The sequence below is a fragment of the Orcinus orca genome, chromosome 11 (genome assembly GCF_937001465.1).
Source record: "Orcinus orca chromosome 11, mOrcOrc1.1, whole genome shotgun sequence".
NCBI classification, from domain to species: domain Eukaryota; kingdom Metazoa; phylum Chordata; class Mammalia; order Artiodactyla; family Delphinidae; genus Orcinus; species Orcinus orca.
Window position 1 is genome coordinate 78,108,444 of NC_064569.1, and position 17,817 is coordinate 78,126,260.

At 39.5% G+C, this 17,817-nt stretch overlaps 1 protein-coding gene and 1 non-coding gene across 4 annotated transcripts in view; one reads left to right on the top strand and one right to left on the bottom strand.

Annotated features, from left to right (window-relative positions):
• LTA4H (leukotriene A4 hydrolase) overlaps positions 1–17,183 on the bottom strand; it is a 28,817-nt gene extending 11,634 nt beyond the window's left edge. Inside the window, exons 1-8 of one of the 3 annotated variants that reach the window (XM_004269520.3) lie at positions 16,863–17,183; positions 12,360–12,490; positions 10,803–10,923; positions 8,435–8,503; positions 6,065–6,169; positions 4,335–4,387; positions 1,294–1,366; positions 884–1,024 (exon numbers count right to left, since the gene is read on the bottom strand). In XM_004269520.3, the coding sequence (XP_004269568.1) occupies positions 884–1,024; positions 1,294–1,366; positions 4,335–4,387; positions 6,065–6,169; positions 8,435–8,503; positions 10,803–10,923; positions 12,360–12,490; positions 16,863–17,021 (852 nt within the window). In that variant the 5' untranslated portion in view covers positions 17,022–17,183. The remainder of the gene's footprint in view (positions 1–883; positions 1,025–1,293; positions 1,367–4,334; positions 4,388–6,064; positions 6,170–8,434; positions 8,504–10,802; positions 10,924–12,359; positions 12,491–16,862) is intronic. The other 2 variants (XM_033427690.2, XM_033427689.2) reach the window with 2 other exon arrangements.
• Positions 17,184–17,539: 356 nt separating this feature from the next.
• TRNAD-GUC (transfer RNA aspartic acid (anticodon GUC)) lies at positions 17,540–17,611 on the top strand. The gene has a single exon. It is a non-coding gene; the product is annotated as a tRNA-Asp (tRNA).
• The last annotated feature ends 206 nt before the right edge of the window (positions 17,612–17,817 follow it).

Below are 17,817 nucleotides of genomic sequence, written 5' to 3' on the forward strand. Positions count from 1 at the left end.
CTCTCCCTAATCTTGGGAATTTTTCCAATACCACAGGAGCCAGTATACCTGTCTCTAATTAACTTGCAGGAAACATTTCTTCTCTTCTATTTTTTTTTTTTTTTTTTTTGCGGTACGCGGGCCTCTCAGTGTTGTGGCCTCTCCCGTTGCGGAGCACAAGCTCCAGACGCGCAGGCTCAGCAGCCATGGCTCACGGGGCCCAGCCGCTCTGCAGCATGTGGGATCTTCCCGGACCGGGGCATGAACCCGTGTCCCCTGCATCGGCAGGCGGACTCTCAACCACTGCGCCACCAGGGAAGCCCTCCTCTTCTACTTTTTTATATCCGCTCTTATTCACTCTTAGGTACCTTCATTCACTCCTTATTACCTGCAGTATATTTAAGAAAAGTCTGTAGTGTCCTATAGTGTGTTTTACTTATTTCGTTGCTAATCCATTACTCACTTGGTTCTAGGAAGGGTTTAAAGTAGCGAACAAAGGCATATAAAATATAGCTATATACTGTGGGCTAATTCTTTCCTAGTTATGGTAAACTGAGTTTTGCTTTGTTTTTTAACCAGTACCTATATGCCAAGTGTAAATGGTATAGTTTCTTTGGACACACAATTCATCAATAGACTGTTGTTACATAGCCCTCCTCCCCCAGCATCCTAAAGCACCTTGAACACTATGTTCTTTTCTCCCAAATGGCCAAATTATTTTCTTTAGAAAGTTGAGGTGATGATAATAACCACAATAAGCGTCAAATAAGAAACAAGGGTTACATAAATAAAAGACTTTTATTATTTAAAAAAGTCTTTTTATTATTAGGAGTCTAAGGCTCTTCATATCTAGGTTTATGTTTGAGGAAAAGTCAACTTCAAATGAAGAAAACTTTACACTTACCAGCAGAGTAGGAGTTACAAAAGTGAGGCAAGGATGTTCCATGCCGCCATAAGGGAAGGATGGCGGCAGGACCAATAGGTCATACTGCCCCCAAATATATGGGCCTCCCAGATCTTCTGCAATTTTAAGCATAGATTCAGTCTGGAAAATTAATGTATATATATTTGTATGTCTTGCAAATTGCCATAATAAATTTCTTTAAAGTGTACATTGCTTTCTGTGAAGGCTATGAATTAATGATGCTTTTTTAAATGAAAATGATACCCAAAAATGCATCAACTGCAAACACCTAAAATAAGATATACTATTTGATTCTTTTACCACATTACTTAAAAGCATCGCATTTCATACTCAAAATCTTAAATCTACCATCTACCACAGTTATTAAAAAGGGTAACTTTATGACGAACCTCAGAAAATTCGTAAGCAGACTTTTCCACCTGCTCTTTCTCAGACCACACCAATGTCCTTGGGCCAATCTGCCTGCAAAATAGAAAAGCTTAATAAAAATGAAATTCAAAGCAAATTACTCACCTGGTTCTAGGAACGATTTAAACTGTTGTACACAAATCCTTACAGAAGCAGTGTGATGTACTACGTGCTTATGGGGAGGAGGTGAGGCTAAGCGGCTTCTCTGAGGTGCAAACCTCCTGTTGTAAATGAGGTAATGAGTCTGCATGTCTATAAGGGGGTGCAGTCTGGGCCACATGAAAACTTGACGTGAAGCGCCCCCAAAGGTTAGCTTACTGGCTCTGGTAAGACCTGTAGGGATCTAGTTTCTTCCCTCAATCTTACAACTATAGAAACCCAGTCACGGCTCAGTAAGAGATTATTCCAGAAGGGGGTGGAGGTAAACTCTGTTATGCACTTAAAGGTTGAACACTTTTAAATAAGAAGAAACAAACAGAGAGAGACGGAAATCCTGTCACATGCTGTAACATGGAAGAAACTTAAGGACATTATGCTAAGTGAAATAAGGCAGTTACAGAAGAACAAGTACTCTACGATTCCACTTACGAGGTATATAAAGTAGTCAAATCCAGAGAGACAGAAAATAGAACAATGGTTACCAGGGACTGGAGGGAGGTGGAAATGGGAGTTGTTGTTTAAAGGGTACAGAGTTTCAGTTTTCCAGGATGCAAAAGTTCTGGAGATCTGTTTCACAACAACATGAATATACTTAACACTAGTGACTACTGAACTATACATTTAAAACTGGTTGAGACAGTAAATTTTGTGGGGTTTTTTTAACCACAATAAAAAAAGAAGAAACAAATAGAACTATATATCACTTGTATAGGACTAGAACGCAAAAATATTTTTTTCATGTAAATTTCATCTTAAAACTGTTATGCAGTGCCAAACCCCAAACAATAAGTCTTTGCCTTGATATCCTGGCCCAGAGAGGCAGTGGATTCTAGGGCAGGGCCTCTCAGACTTCAGTGTGCATACAAACTATCTGGGGAGGTTGTTCAGATACAAATTTTGATTCAGTAGGTCTGGGGTAGGACCCAAGGACTTTCATTTCTAACCAGCTCCCAGGTGATGCCAAAGCTATTGGTTTGTAGACCACAGTGAGTAGCAGTGGTAGCCAGTGCTAGCCAATATAAATGAATGAGAGCCACAGATGTGAGCCACGTGTGTAATTATAAATTGTCCAGTAGCCACATTTTTTAAAAACGGCAAAGTGCAGCAGATGAAATTAATTTTAATAATATATATATTATTATTATTATATTATATTATTAATATATATTATATATATATTATATATATATTATATATTATTATTATATTATATATAATATATATATTATATTATATATAATTATATTATATTATATATAATTATATATAATATATATATATTATATTATATATAATTATATTATATATAATATATATATATTATATAATATATAATATTATATATTATTATTATTATTAAATAATATATTATATATTATTTGGATATATTGGTTTGTTTAAACCAATATATCCAAAATAGTATCATTTTGACATGTAATCAGCATGAAAGATTATTAATGCAATATTTTGCATTCTTTTTTTTCATATGAAGTCTTTAGAAATCCGGTGTGTATTTCACACTTCCAGCACATCTCAAGCCTCATGTGGTTAGTGGCTGCCACTCCAGACAGCAGAGTGCTATGCTGCATGGGCTCTAAAGTCAGATGGTCTAGGACGGGCCCCGGCTCTGACATTTCCTAGCTCTGTGACTCTGAGCCAGCTATTTAAACTCACCACACATCAGTTTCTTTATTGGTAAAATGAGAAAGAGTAATTGTATCCATTCCACAGAGTTGTCAGAATTCAAGGGCATAATGCCTTGGAGTTGGTACCTAATGAGACCTGATAACTGTCAGCTGCTGTGACAATGATTATAATTATCATTTTTGAGTGCCTCCTATAGGCCAGGACCTTTACATATGTTAGGTCTGTTAATCCTCACAAAAATCCCTTGAAGTAAACATGATTATTTCCAGTTTTTAGGCGAAGAAGGTTAAACTCAGAGAGGTGAGTTGCCCAAGGATGTAGATAGTTAACTGCTACAGCTGGAACTGGAATCTATATCTATATCTATATCTATCTATCTACATATATATATATATATATATATATATATATATATATATATATATATATATATATTTTTTTTTTTTTTTTGCGGTACCCGGGCCTCTCACTGTTGTGCCTCTCCCGTTGCGGAGCACAGGCTCCGGATGCGCAGGCTCAGCGGCCATGGCTCACAGGCCCAGCCGCTCTGCGGCATGTGGGATCTTCCCGGACCGAGGCACGAACCCGTGTCCCCTGCATCGGCAGGCGGACTCTCAACCACTGCGCCACCAGGGAAGCCCTGGAATCTATATTTGCCTGATTTGTCCACTGTGTCCACATCCCTGGCAATTTAAAGAATGTGATTTCTATAGCCATTCTTAATTTTCAGTTGTTTAGAAATAAGAACAAACAAGAAATTAAGAAAGAAGGGCACTCTAGCTGCTGGTAAAATTTTAACAAAATATCTTATATTTCTGTAATATTTATAGGTTTCCAAGTGCTTTAAAATAATTTATCTCATTTGTTGCACATAACCACCCAATGAAGTAGGAAAGGGGATATTATTATTTTAAGGATGAGGAAATGGAGGTTATGAGAAGTGACTTGTTCAAACTTAGATTCCAGATCTATAAAGGTAGGTAAGACCATGCTCATTCTATAATACTCGGAAAGTCTAAGGGGTGAGTGGTAAAGATTTTTTTGATTTAAAATTAATTTGTTGCTTACATTTCATGATTAGATTTGAATGTTTCTAGAGCTGTTGGCTTGATATCTTGAGAAATACAAAAATGATCTACCAATTAATCCTGACAGAGGTTCAAGACACCTAAGGTTTAATCTTTTCATAAACTTCAAAATGTGTTCAAAGGCTCACCTGCTTTCTAAAGCTCCAACAACCAAAGCGATCAAGTAGCAGGGGATCGGAACCTAAAGGTGGCAAGAGAAACACACCAAACACTCGAATTAGTGTTTAAAAATATTACAGAATAAGACAGTTCGTATTCAGAAGTCAGTCAATTTCCTTTCAAATCTCCAAACATTAGTGTGGATTACTTTCCTTTTGTACTTCTCAAATGGTTCTCATTTTTGATAGGGTCAAGTAGTTCAAAACTGCGATGTAAAGACATTTCAAAACGTCTATTTCCCTTTTATCCCATTAGCAAGGGAAGACTCTGAAATGTGAAAAACATGGTTGCACATAGTATTACAAGGTACATTTTAAGCATTTCACAAAAATTAACATATAAAAAGGCAACTATGCTTTTAAGTTTCTTGTCATTTTCTCTTGAATTAAAAAACTTTGTTTTAAATTCCTTCTTAAAACCACTCCTGTTATATTTGAGAGACATACAAAGCAATCCAGCAACGAGAGGGTGCTGAAGGTTTTGGAATCCCAGAAGCTGGGATAGGGGCAAAATTGTCCACTGTGGCTTAGTTACCTGTTCTGCTAAGGAGGACGAAAGAAAACCATAATTCAAGAAGAGTCATGCACCCCAATGTTCACCGCAGCTCTATTTACAATAGCCAGGACATGGAAGCAACCTAGATGTCCATCAACAGATGAATGGATAAAGATGTGGCACATATATACAATGGAATATTACTCAGCCATAGAAAGGAACGAAATTAAGTTATTTGTAGTGAGGTGGATGGACCTAGAGTCTGTCATACAGAGCGAAGTAAGTCAGAAAGAGAAAAACAAATACGGTATGCTAACACATATATATGGAATCTTAAAAAAAAAAAAAAAAAAAGGTCCTGAAGAACCTAGGGGCAAGATTGGAATAAAGATGCAGACCTACTAGAGAATGGACTTGAGGACACGGGGAGGGGGAAGGGTAAGCTGGGACGAAGTGAGAGAGTAGCACTGACATATAAACACTACCAAATGTCAAATAGCTAGTGGGAAGCAGCTACATGGCACAGGGAGATCAGCTCGATGCTTTGTGATGACCTAGAGGGGTGGGATAGGGAGGGTGTGAGGAACGCTCAAGAGGGAGGTGATATGGGGATATATGTATACATATAGCTGATTCACTTTGTTGTACAGTAGAAACTAACACAACATTGTAAAGCAATTACACTCCAATAAAAATATATAAAAAAATAAAAAGCATCAATAAACACACACACACACACACACACACACACACACACACACACACTTCATTAAAGGTCAAAGATACAAGTCAAACTACCAGCTACTTAGAAATTTTAACTTAAAAGTACTGTAACAGAGTGCTTTCTGGTCTAAGACAGCTCTCCCATCTGTAAACAATACACCACCACACGCCCGAGCTCTGGTACCAGGGCAGGTCAAAGTGTAACTTAGAAACAGGAAACCTGCTACTGACTGGGATGTAGGGAAATGGGATCAGGCACGCCCCCTGCCGTGCCTATCCAGCACCCTCCTACTTCAGTACAACGCTGCGAGCAGAACCAAAGATTTTAAAAGCACAAAAGAAAAAGAAATGAAGAAAACAAAAAGCAGGAGCTGCTTTCTAAATTCTGGAATATTTCAAAAGCCATTTTGCTCTCTGGATGGGTAAAAGCTATGTGTAGTTCACCACCACCTAAAACAAAATCTAGACCCTAAGATCTTACTTTTTGGCTGAATCTGTATATCTTCCTGCTCGCGTCTTCTGGGTCAGGTGCTTCTCCATCACGAATGGCACTCATAAGTGCAACCAGTTCTTTAGGGACAGACACCTAATTGAGAAGGAAAAGATATAAATAAAGATATACATGAAAAGTTCTATGTAAAATAACCTTTCCCCCCGCTTTTTGACTATCGATACAATAGACTATGAACCCAATACATTCCTCTGTATCACTTTTATAACTAGAATTGGCAATACGTAAAACTGGCTTCTTTAAAAATGTTGGTGACATATCTACCTATCCATCCATCCATCCATATTAAGAGCATTTGGTAGAAACTAGGTTAAAATCCCAGCTCTGCACTTACTAACTTCATGCACTTGGGCAAATAACTTCCCCGAGCCTCAGTTTCCCCCATCAAATGAGGGTAATACTTCATAGGACTGTTGCAAGGAATAAATAATATAAACGAAGAGCTCAGCACCATGCCTGGCAATGGTAGCCACCGGCCCTGCTCCCCTCCACACCCTCAGAAGAGATTCAAAAGGATGCTATACTCACTTTAGATCAGAGAATACAATTCTGAAAAATTTAATATTTAAAACATAAACTTGGAGTTACAAATTCTACTTTTTAAGGGTCACGAGTGTGAGAAGCTTTTAAACTTATTGCTGAGAAATGTGAAATAATTTTCTCTGGAAGTTTGTATGGAAAAGGTCCTTACGGGGCAAACTGTATGGTCACTTAAGTGTGTACCGTATCTCCATGATTCTCCAAGTCTTACTTCTAATGAATGCCAGAATAAAGGACCATCACCTGAGTATTAATGATCTAGCAAACATCCATTCCAACAAGGCTAGGCTTTCATGTTCTTCCTGCACGGCCCAGTCCTCAAGGCTATTACTGAGGCAGGCACAGAATCAGGACCTCCAGAATCAGTGCTGCAACAACCATAGATCCTAGAGCTAAAAACTATTCAGGAAGTACCTTGGTTCTGCTTCCTCCCTTCATTTAGGCAGTGATAGGTTATACAGATGAGACAACTGAGGTTGTGAGGTCACAAGACTTGCCCAAGGTCATGCAGTTATTAAGTGGTGGAGAAGAGTCCAGGGATTCTTTTTTAAAAAAAATTTTTTTAACATCTTTATTGGCGTATAATTGCTTTACAATGGTGTGTTAGTTTCTGCTCTAACAAAGTGAATCAGCTATACATATACATATATCCCCATATCCCCTCCCTCTTGCGTCTCCCTCCCACCCTCCCTATCCCACCCTTCTAGGTGGTCACAAAGCACCAGAGTCCAGGGATTCTTGGCCTCCAAGTAAAGTTTTCTGCAGCACTATGCTAGGGGTGGTTTGGTTGTGGAACGATTATGGGAATCAAGAAGGCCCCATAAATACAGGTTGGTCCTCAATTCTATTTGCCTGGTCTAAGTAAGTCTAGCCTCTGGGATAGTATTTATTTATTAATTATAGTCTACCTTTTCCTAAAAGGATTAGCAGTACCTACAACAAGAATAAGTTGGAAATGTATACAGATAAGTCCGCAATATATGCCCATTAGGATACCTAGATAGATATTTACAAGGCTGTAAAGTACATTTATAGAAACTTTAATCCTACAAGTGTCAATTTTTTTAAGTTAAAAGAAGTTGCTCCCAAATTCTTGTTCTTAGGTCCAGAATTCTGAATTCCTTTTAAAATCAGAATGATTTATTTACTTCATTTCATCTTTTGGCTGCGCCATACACCATGTGGGATCTCAGTTCCCCGACCAGGAATCAAACCTGCACCCCCGGCTGTGGAGTCCTAACCATTGGACCGCCAGGGAAGTCCCTGACACCCCTTTTTTTTATACTTATGTTTGCAACTGCCTTTAAAACAGAGATTCAAAATGGGATCCATAGCCTTTTTCTAACATATTTCAGGTAGAATTTAATTAAGTAAAGTATTTCTAGCTATAAAAATTCAATTCTGGGCTTCCCTGGTGGCGCAGTGGTTGAAAGTCCGCCTGCCGATGCAGGGGACACGGGTTTGTGCCCCGGTCCGGGAAGATCCCACATGCCGCAGAGCGGCTGGGCCCATGAGCCATGGCCGCTGAGCCTGCGCGTCCGGAGCCTGTGCTCCGCAACGGGAGAGGCCCGCGTACCGCAAAAAAAAAAAAAAAAAATTCAATTCTTATCTCTGCTTCTCATTTATACCACATTTACTTATATGGATCATTTTGGAAAGATATCCCGTGTTCATGGATTGGAAGAATTAATATTGTTAAAATGTCCATACTACCCAAAGAAATCCACAGATTTAATGTAATCCCTATTAAAATAATTGTATGGATCATTTAATTCAGTGAATAATTTCAGTGATGTTTACCTCTGAACTGTAGGTTAATTTCACAGAAGGAGTGTCCTGGCAGGGAAGAACTGCTCTACAATGGATTGCCTGGGAGAGGGAGGAAAAAAAAGAAACAGCTATTTCCCTGTCTCATAAATCAAGTCATTAAGAAATCATTACAATTGTAGCATTGTTCTTAGACACATTCTTTTTAAAGATCAAAATGTCTCACATTTCTTCAGCTCTTTTAAAGTAGCAAAAGTAGATCTGTGGATTAAAAAAATCTGGTTTTCCCTTTTAATGTAACGGTCAACCTTCACGTTTCAGCTGACGCATGAAGCAATGTTAGGCAGTGATTCCTGAGTAATAGTAGTGCCCAGTGAGAAGCTGTTAGGAACCCTGACAAAAAAGGGCTCTTTGGTGGAGTAAATTTGAGAACCATGGCACATTGCATGCCTGGGAGAGTCACTAGGAACATTAGCCTCCTGAAGGTTCTGAAAAGACCGATCATAAGGAAACCTGTTCGAATTCTCATACTTATTTCAACACAAAACCCATTTTCCTCTGGTTAATTATTAACGTCTAATCGGGTGCCAGTGTTGTAAGGAACTCTGCTTGGGAAATGTGGTTAGAGTCTTGACATTTTGATCTTGCAGCAAACTTTGAAAGTAAACACTAGGAAGACAAGGAAGGCGAAAGAAAAGTCTCTTTCAATACCATCTAGACATATTCATTCACATAATATGTAGAGTGTTTCTTTGCTTCCGTATCAATCTGTCATAAAGATCAGTTCCATTAAGAATGACCAGAGTACCTATGATTTTATACCCTGGCCTGTTTACAGATAAGTCTGCATCTGTTGCTGGTGAGCAAAGGAATCCCAGCCTCACTGAGATGGTCTACTGAGCTTAAAGGAACACTGATACTAACATCTCTCTCTGAAGTTGTTACAAATCCCAGACCTACTTCACGCCTCTGCAAACTTCCTTCTATCCTCAAACTCCAGCCCTTTTCACTTCAAATCTAATAGATTCTTCATAGATAGGAAATCCCAAATGACCTCTAGATGGATTAAGTAGAACTAGAAGAACCACCTGGTTCTCTCTCCCAAAATAAGTTTCGAAGACCATATGCCTTTAGGGTTCCTTAAAGGTCCCTGGTTATGTGGCTCAGCAATGCCAGGGGTGGGGTTTATATGTATTTCACTCGATAAGACCAAACCCAGAAAAATATGCATAGAGAACGGCTGTAAACAAACTCATCACACAAAATCATGTCTACCTGCTTCCTATCAACTATAGTAATTTCTTCATTTAACTGAAATCTCTGTTTCAAAAACTGTGTCCAACAAGAAATGGAATAATAGTATGTTCAAAATTCACATTCTTCTGACTCACAAATCTTGCGTTTCTTGCCAACGGACATTCCATACGAATTACTGATGAAAATCAGATAAGAGACAGAGACTACATAATTGGTACATTCTTGCCTAGAACATGATATCTCTTCCAGATTAGCGAACTATGAGTTTCTTAGAAAAAAAAAAATTCAATTGGCAATAGAAAGTAAACACGTCTATACAGGTGTCAACATTGCTTCCTTTTTGATAGACTTGTTTTCAAATGTGAGCCTACCATAGTATCTATCACAGAGGAATATTAAAAGGATTAAACATGTGAAGTACCTTATACAGTGCTTGGAAATACAGTCAATGTTTAATGAAGCGAGTTCCTTTAATTGTAAACTATTTGATTACTAAAAGAATTAGTCTTTTTTTCCAGAAGAAAGTTTGATACTTATTATCCTTGTGACAGATTGTCTCTATGTGGTTCTTTATTCTTAGTTGTTAAACAGAAAACAGATGTAGTCTAAATCATATCATATTTTAAAGGTACATTCAATATATTTACATAATATGTACACTTGTAAATGTATAAGAAAAATCTGGAAAGGCTACACGCCAACTCAATGGTTACCTCTGGGCAACGGTGTCTGGAGAGGAATGGGAAATCTGATCTTTCCCTTTCCCCTTCTTTATTGTTAGCAATTTTCATAACCGGTACCTACTTTGTTTAACAGTGTTTTCCTTTCATTTTATGACCATTTATCGAGTTCTCACTCTATGCCAAGTTCTACGCTAGGTGCTGAGGATGTGAATATAAATATGACCTAGATGGTCCAATCTAGGTAGACATGTTTTCAAATTTGAAGGAAGTTTCTTTTTAAAAGTAATATATGAATGTGTCAATAATGACAGGTATAAATGAAAATATATGTAGTTTTAATAATATAAGATAAAATAAAGTACTATCTTAGGTAAGACCCATGTATCCATAAGACCACTGTCTACTTTGCTTCATTCAACTGCATGAACTGGGGATAATAAATCGTTCCAAGTCCTTTTTACCTGGCACTGACTAAAGAGATAGGGGTGCTCCTTCCCAGAAGTTTGCTCAGGAGTGAGCCACTGAAGAGCAGAAGATTTTGGAGATGTCTCAAAAGAAATTTCTATAACAATTTCTTGATTTCTGTATGAAAGGAACAAATACATTAGTAGAGTACAATTCAATCTAACTAAAATTTGAATTCATAGTACATAAATAACACAAATAATATAAATAATATTTTATGAGGTCTCATCACTGATTGAGAGTAAGTTTTAGGAATGTTTGCCTCACATATTTCTACCTGAATGCCAGCCTGTGGGTTCTTTTCTCTACATGGTAACTGCTTATGAAGATGTAACAGGAACTAATATTAGTTGAATACCCCAACTTTTTTTCTGTGATATCATGTAATCTTTTATAGTGGTGGGAAGGTAGAAGAAATAATTTTGGAACTTCAGCTACCACCGTGGTGGGTGCCAGAGCATAACATAGGGCAGTGCTAGTCTGAAAACTGTTACTGGACAAGTTAAGTCAAGAACTTGAGAATAAATTCTTATGTCTGTTGAACCTATAATAAGATGTATGTGTTTGTATTTAATCTCTTCTTCCTAGGAATTCATTCTTATTGCATTTCACAAAAGTATCAGCCTGTGTCGGACTGGAACTAACAAAAACTGGTCCTTCACCCCAGATAGATTGGGCAGCACTGTTAACGAGGAAACAGCAAGAGCCCTGGAGACCAGTGGCTGTGCCTATGTTTGAATCTACCACTAACTGGTACTGTGAATTTAGACAAATTATTTGACCTCCCTATGCGGTAGTTGCTTCATCTGTACAATATGGTTAATGATAGATCTCACAAATTATGTGTGAGAGTTTCCTTTCTTTTTCTTAAATGGGAAGAGAATGCATGAAAACACTGACCGCTGAAAGATGGGGTAGATTGACCTTGTTCTAGGCCAATGGTTTCCCACCTTTTTTCCCTCCCCAGTATATCTTGGAGTGGGATATACTCCCAATATGACAGCTCTGGCTACCACTTTCTTAAATAAGTTACCTTCTCTCTCTGAGGTTCCCTTTCCCCGTCTATAAAATGCAGATCATACCACAAAGGGTTACTATAAGGATTAGATGAAAGAATACATTTCCAGCACTTTTTAAGTACATAGAAATGGTTCTATGTTTGCCACTGTTGTTATTCCACTAATAAAAGTGGCTGGCCTCTGGGAGAAGGTGAAAAGTGTGCAGCTTGTAAAGCTTCCCAGGTGACCCTGAAATGCCTCCTTAGGTGGCATGCTCCCACCATCACTCTAGGTATTACTAAAATGATAAGTAAAGAAGTTAACAGTTATCAAAAGTCCTATTCTGGAGTATCTTATACAATGAATTTCTTTAATATCTTAAGAACATATAATTTTCACTATAAGCTTCAATCAGAACAGCAGATTGGTAGGAGTGGTGTATCAGTTACTACATACACACAAACTGAAAATAGGAAATGAAAAAAAATCCAAATTAAATAAAAATATGTATCCCCCTTATTTAGCTATAAAAGAGAAAGATGAGAACATTCGTACTTGCACAGAGCAATAGGAAGAGAGATTTCCATTGGTGATCCTTTGTAACTTTGTCTTTCTCCAAGAGCATATTTGACTTCTTGTCCATTGATGACCACTTTTTCTATTGTAAGGTCCTTTGTATCCAGAGTCTAGAATTAAATTAATATTTTTATATGATAAGAATATAGTTTTAGGCACCAGAGAAAACTAATATAGCATATAGGCTAACTACAATGACTACAGAGTAGAACTAGTTGCTTAGGGAGAGTAAGATAGTGAAAGACAGGAATTAAAGGAGTTGAAAGTTAGCATAGGTCCCAATTCATGGGACTTTAAACTTCCCTAAATTTTTGGGAGGCTCTAAGATTTGCATATATATCGTTAGGTAATTCTGGGACAGTCACACATTTCCAGCTTTAAGTAAAAGTCAGATCTAAATTAAAACGCCTTTGCTTCTGTCTCCTAAAACTTAACTTCTCTACTAGGAAAAAATCCATCTATAACTTGTTTCTTTCATCATGACTCCTCAATATATCTTACCATATATTTCTACCTGGAATTCATATAGTCCTACTGCTCTGTACTACTTTCATATATCCCCAAATTAAAACAAACGTTGGAACCTGTCAGGCAAATAAGTAGACTGTACCTCACTGCTGTTGTGTATCTAGAAAAAGCCCAACTTGGTATGGCAACTCTAACCAAATGACCCTATAGAGGAGTGGGAGAGCATATCTACTTGCTATGGCCGATTAAAGACAACTGCTCTGGGCAGGAAGGGAGGGTCAGCAAGTGTCTGAGGATTTTCCATCCCAATAATCCTCTATCTGTGCCCTAGAAACCATACCCTTTCATTATCTCTCAACTACTTTTCTAGAATCTTCAATCTTCCTACACCACAAGACTGTTTCCAATCAACCTAAACCAGCCTTCCATATTATTTTTAAAACTTCACTCAATCCTTCTGTCACTCTAATTATTCTATTTTTCTCCTTCCTTTCTTAATCTTCAAGGGCAATCTATGGCTGCTTTTTCCAATTCCTCATCAATCTCTCCTCCCTTCCCCCTCTTCAATCTGTCTTCTAGCTCCTCTGCCACAGAAAGGGAAGTCCTCCTGAACAACAGGTCTTTTCTGTTCAGTAACCTTGACCTCTGCCGCTCATAGCCCTAATGGACCGCAGCATCTGTTTGAAGCACTCTCCTTGGCTGCTTTGACTTTACACATCAATGGTTCTCCTCCTTGTCTAATGCTTTTTTCCTCCCCCTCCTTTCTAACTCCTAAATATGGATATGTCCCTATGCGCTAGCCTTGGCCTTTTGGTTTTCTTACCGTATTCTTCATTCCCTAGTTCTCACTCATGCCCACATCTTCACCTAGAACCTCTGTGCAGATGACTACCCGTCTATTCCATAGCTTCATCCCCTGCCCAGGACTTCAGCAGATATCTCTAACTGCCTGCTTGACATTTCCATGGGAAATGTCATCTCATATTCCATAGGCTTCTAGAAATTCTAAAAACAAAGCCACCACTGTGTCCCCTAAGTTTGCTTTCTCTGCTGATTTCTCTATTTTGTTGATGGAACTCCTCAACTTACCTGAGGTTTGAAACATTCAAATAATCCACAACTGATCCCACTTCCCAATCTTGCATAGCCAGTTAACAAGTTTTTTACACTGTCCTCATGCTTTTTCTTTTCTTCTATCACCACCCTAGGTCAGGCCCCGGACTATTAGAACTGCTCACTAACCTTCCTACCTCTGGCATCTTTCCCTTGAAATCTGGCCTGGAATAGCATGAGGAGTTAGACTGCCAAGAAACAGCCACTTTCCAGTCACCTTTCTTTTGTATCAGTTAACTGTGGTGATAAGCTCAGGAAATTTTAACAATTTTATTCTCTCTCTAGAGGCAACAATTTTTGGTTGGGAAGAAATTTCCATCCTGCTTGTATTATTCTTTCCCTTTCTTTTTTTTAAGAGCAGCCAAATTTGTTATGAGTATCATCTGTTTCCCTCCCAATGGGCAATTATTTCTTTTGGGGTACTCTCTTTTTTGGGGGTCCCTCAACTGTTGCCCTTACTCTACATTAGACTGATATATCTTCCTGCATTTGCATATTCAGAAATATTAGATTATATAGCTTAAGAATAAGTTACTCCTTTGTTATATTTTGGCACCTATTTCTGAATATCTGATTTGTTGTAAAAACTTGGAGTATCTTATGTATATAAACTACTTACGTTTATACTACTCATAACCATAAGGGTGAATTATTTGGGTCATTTCCCAGTGGAACACATTCTATTTTCTGTATTTCCTAAACTTTTTAAATCTGTTCTGAATCAGAAGACTACTATACCTATTTTTTGTGAAACCATTTTCATATTCTCTATGTTTGTATAGCAGTTGGCCCGACCCTCTCCAGTAGCACTTACTGTACCACATTATAATGATTTATTTCTCCATTAGACTGAGGGTTCTTAAAAAGAAAAAGTTACTTAGGCTTGCATTCCCAGGGTTTAACACAGTGCCGGAGAAACAGCACGTGCCAGGTAATGCATGAAGCAAGTCCTGGACCAAGAGAAAATAGAAAATGCAATGTTTAAGCTGTATATCTCAAGTCCTGACCTCAGCTATCACTCCCAAATTACTTAAGGAATTTCCCTTCAAATTTCACTGATAAATGTTATTAAGCAATTGATCAATGATAGTAATAAGAAAGAAAAACAAAGGAAACTGGATAGTTGACAAGTTGGAATTAGTAATTTAAAAATCTTCTCTTGAGATTTGGGGAATGCAAAAACAGGCAGGTTTTTAGACTGGGACACTGAAGGGACATTCTTTTCAAAATTTAAGCGCCCTGACTCTTGCTTACTCATGGAACAGAGGTAAAGGTTTTACTTTTATAAATAAGTGAGAGTGCAAGGTCATATTAAGCAGTGATAAACTATCAAAATTCACTTTCTTGTAATAAAAAGAAATATTGCATTGAAACAGGACTTCAGTTCAGCTGATCCTGCCTGGGCAAAGCTGTCTGCAATAAACGATAGCCTGGCACTTGAAGCAGACCAAAGTACAGCCTATAGGGAAATAGTTATCATCTTGCTTATAATGCTTTAATTATTTATTTTCCTTATAGTACTTGTGGTGACTGCAAATCAATACATAGAGGAGTCAACCTATTTTTCAAATCATAATTAGTCCAGCAAATTGCTAAATCACAAAGTAAGAAAGTTACATGCTATATTAGTTCATATTAATGAACTCAAAATACAGGCCTATTACTCAAGCAGGAATAAATCATGAAAACCACCAACTCTTATCTAAACTTATTACGCCCAATTAACTGACTCTATTCATTACCCTCCATCAAGTCTACAACATACCTTATCTGATTGCTTATTGCTGGGCTTTGGTAGCTATCGCCATACTACTCTATGCAAAATACACTGTGACTGGCCTTTTCTTGTTCCTCTTATTTCTAAAATACTTATCTATGAAATTCTTCAGGTGATAGGTACAATCCAAATACTATCAGACAATTTGAGTAAGAACACTGAAAACAGGTTATGTTGTACAGATAAAATAATTTAATAACATTCCACAAATCTAAACAAGTCTTTCGTCATTCAAGTGGCTAGAGAGCTTGTAGAAGTCATTTTCTAAGAAGCGCAATATTATTTGCTTCTGGGAACCAACAATTAATAAATTGTATTGAGACATCCTTAGGAAGCTTGAAGAGCTTAAATTATTAGAAGAGAAGAGTGATAAGAATCAAAGGTAGGAAGGACCATGAACCCGGAGAGAGGTGCATCTGGAGTTAGAAAGTAGAGACTGCAAGTATCAAAGCAGGGCTGGGAATTCTCTAGGGCGGTTGAGAACTGGCAGGGAGACGGTGATCGGTCGTATCCGGCAGACCTGAGGGTTGAAATAAAGGGGCCTGGGAGGGAAAGGTGGGACTGAGAATCGGCAGGATATAGGGCCCGAGACTTAGCTGAGACTGTGGACTGAGGAAGGTGCACTGGGGACTGGAAGAATTCTGGGGCCTGAGGAGGGAGTTCTGGGCTGCAGGCCGAGGATATGGGGAGACCACAGGGGGCATTAGCGCTGGGAACTAGGATTAGCGGGGAAAGAGGGATTCGTGCTAAAATGAAACTTGAGCGCTGGGTGAGAAGCGGGGCGTGGAATGGGCCCTGGGATGTGTCCAGGGACTGGGAAGGAGGCTTTGGGGGAAGGGGTGGAGGAGAAGGCAGGTATACGTAGTAGGTGAGGAAGGACTGCAGAGACTCAAGTTGGGTTGGGAGGGATCGATATGGGGTGCGTGGGGGCTGAAGAAGGGGACGCTGAGAAATGAGTGTGGGCTGAAGAGGAGGTGCAGAACACGGGTTGCGGGCTGCGGAGGAGCACCGAGGGATGCGCAAAGCAGGCGGGGGTGTGGGACCGGGAAGGGGCCGAAGCGGGGTGAGAGACGAGAGGCAGGTGGCCGGGGAGAGGCGGGCACTGGGAGCCTGTCCCACCGTACCAGGCTGCGCAGATTGTCCTCCTGGGACTGGACGGTGAGTGCGGCGGTCCCGGTCAGTACCCGGCGAGTAAAATCGACGCTGCAGCGCAGGTGCAGGTGCTTGGTCCGGCAGACGGACGCCGGGGAGGCCAAGGAGCACGTATCCACTACCTCGGGCATGGCTGTGCGGAGTCCCGCTGCACGCGATCAGCACCCCAACACTCAGCTGCCAGACTGACTACTCGACTGAGAGCGAGAGAAGGCGGGAGGGAGGTAAAGCAGAGGAGGAGGGGTTCGCGGCGCCCGCCGGGAAAGGAAGTTCCTTAAAGTCGGAGGAGAGTGCGGTACGGCATGGCTGGAACTACAAGTCCCGTGGTGCAGCGCGACAAGGCGTGCGCTTTGCTCTCTGGGAGTGTGTGTGTTGAGGGGTGCAGAGGTGGGTTGATATTGCTCCCGAAGGGGGAGGAAGAGGAGGGGGAGGAAAAGGAAGGGAGTAGAAGTTAGAGGAAGGGTAAGCCGATGGAATTAAGTGCGGCGGGGAGATCAAACTGAACGCTTCCATTTTAGTTCCATTCAACTTCTCTGGAAATTGCAATAGCAGTAGAAGAATATCAGGCCTACTGGTAGTTGCAAATGGCAAGGAAGGGGCGGGGTAAAAGGAGATAAGAAGCCTCCCAGAAAGCCAGCGTTCGTGCAGTTCCTCGTTAGTATAGTGGTGAGTATCCCCGCCTGTCACGCGGGAGACCGGGGTTCGATTCCCCGACGGGGAGGCACGAGAGTTTTTTTTTTTTTTCCCCCTCGCTAATAAAACGAAAATGTTCATACAAACATTTCAAAAGCAATTGTGAAAGAAAGAGTCAACGTGAAGATTTAGATTTTAAAGCTGTTTTGTTACTGCTTCCATGTTGGCAACCCAGTACAAGTGAGCTCAGTTCTGTCATTCAACAAGTATTTATTTAGTGCTCATTATGTACAT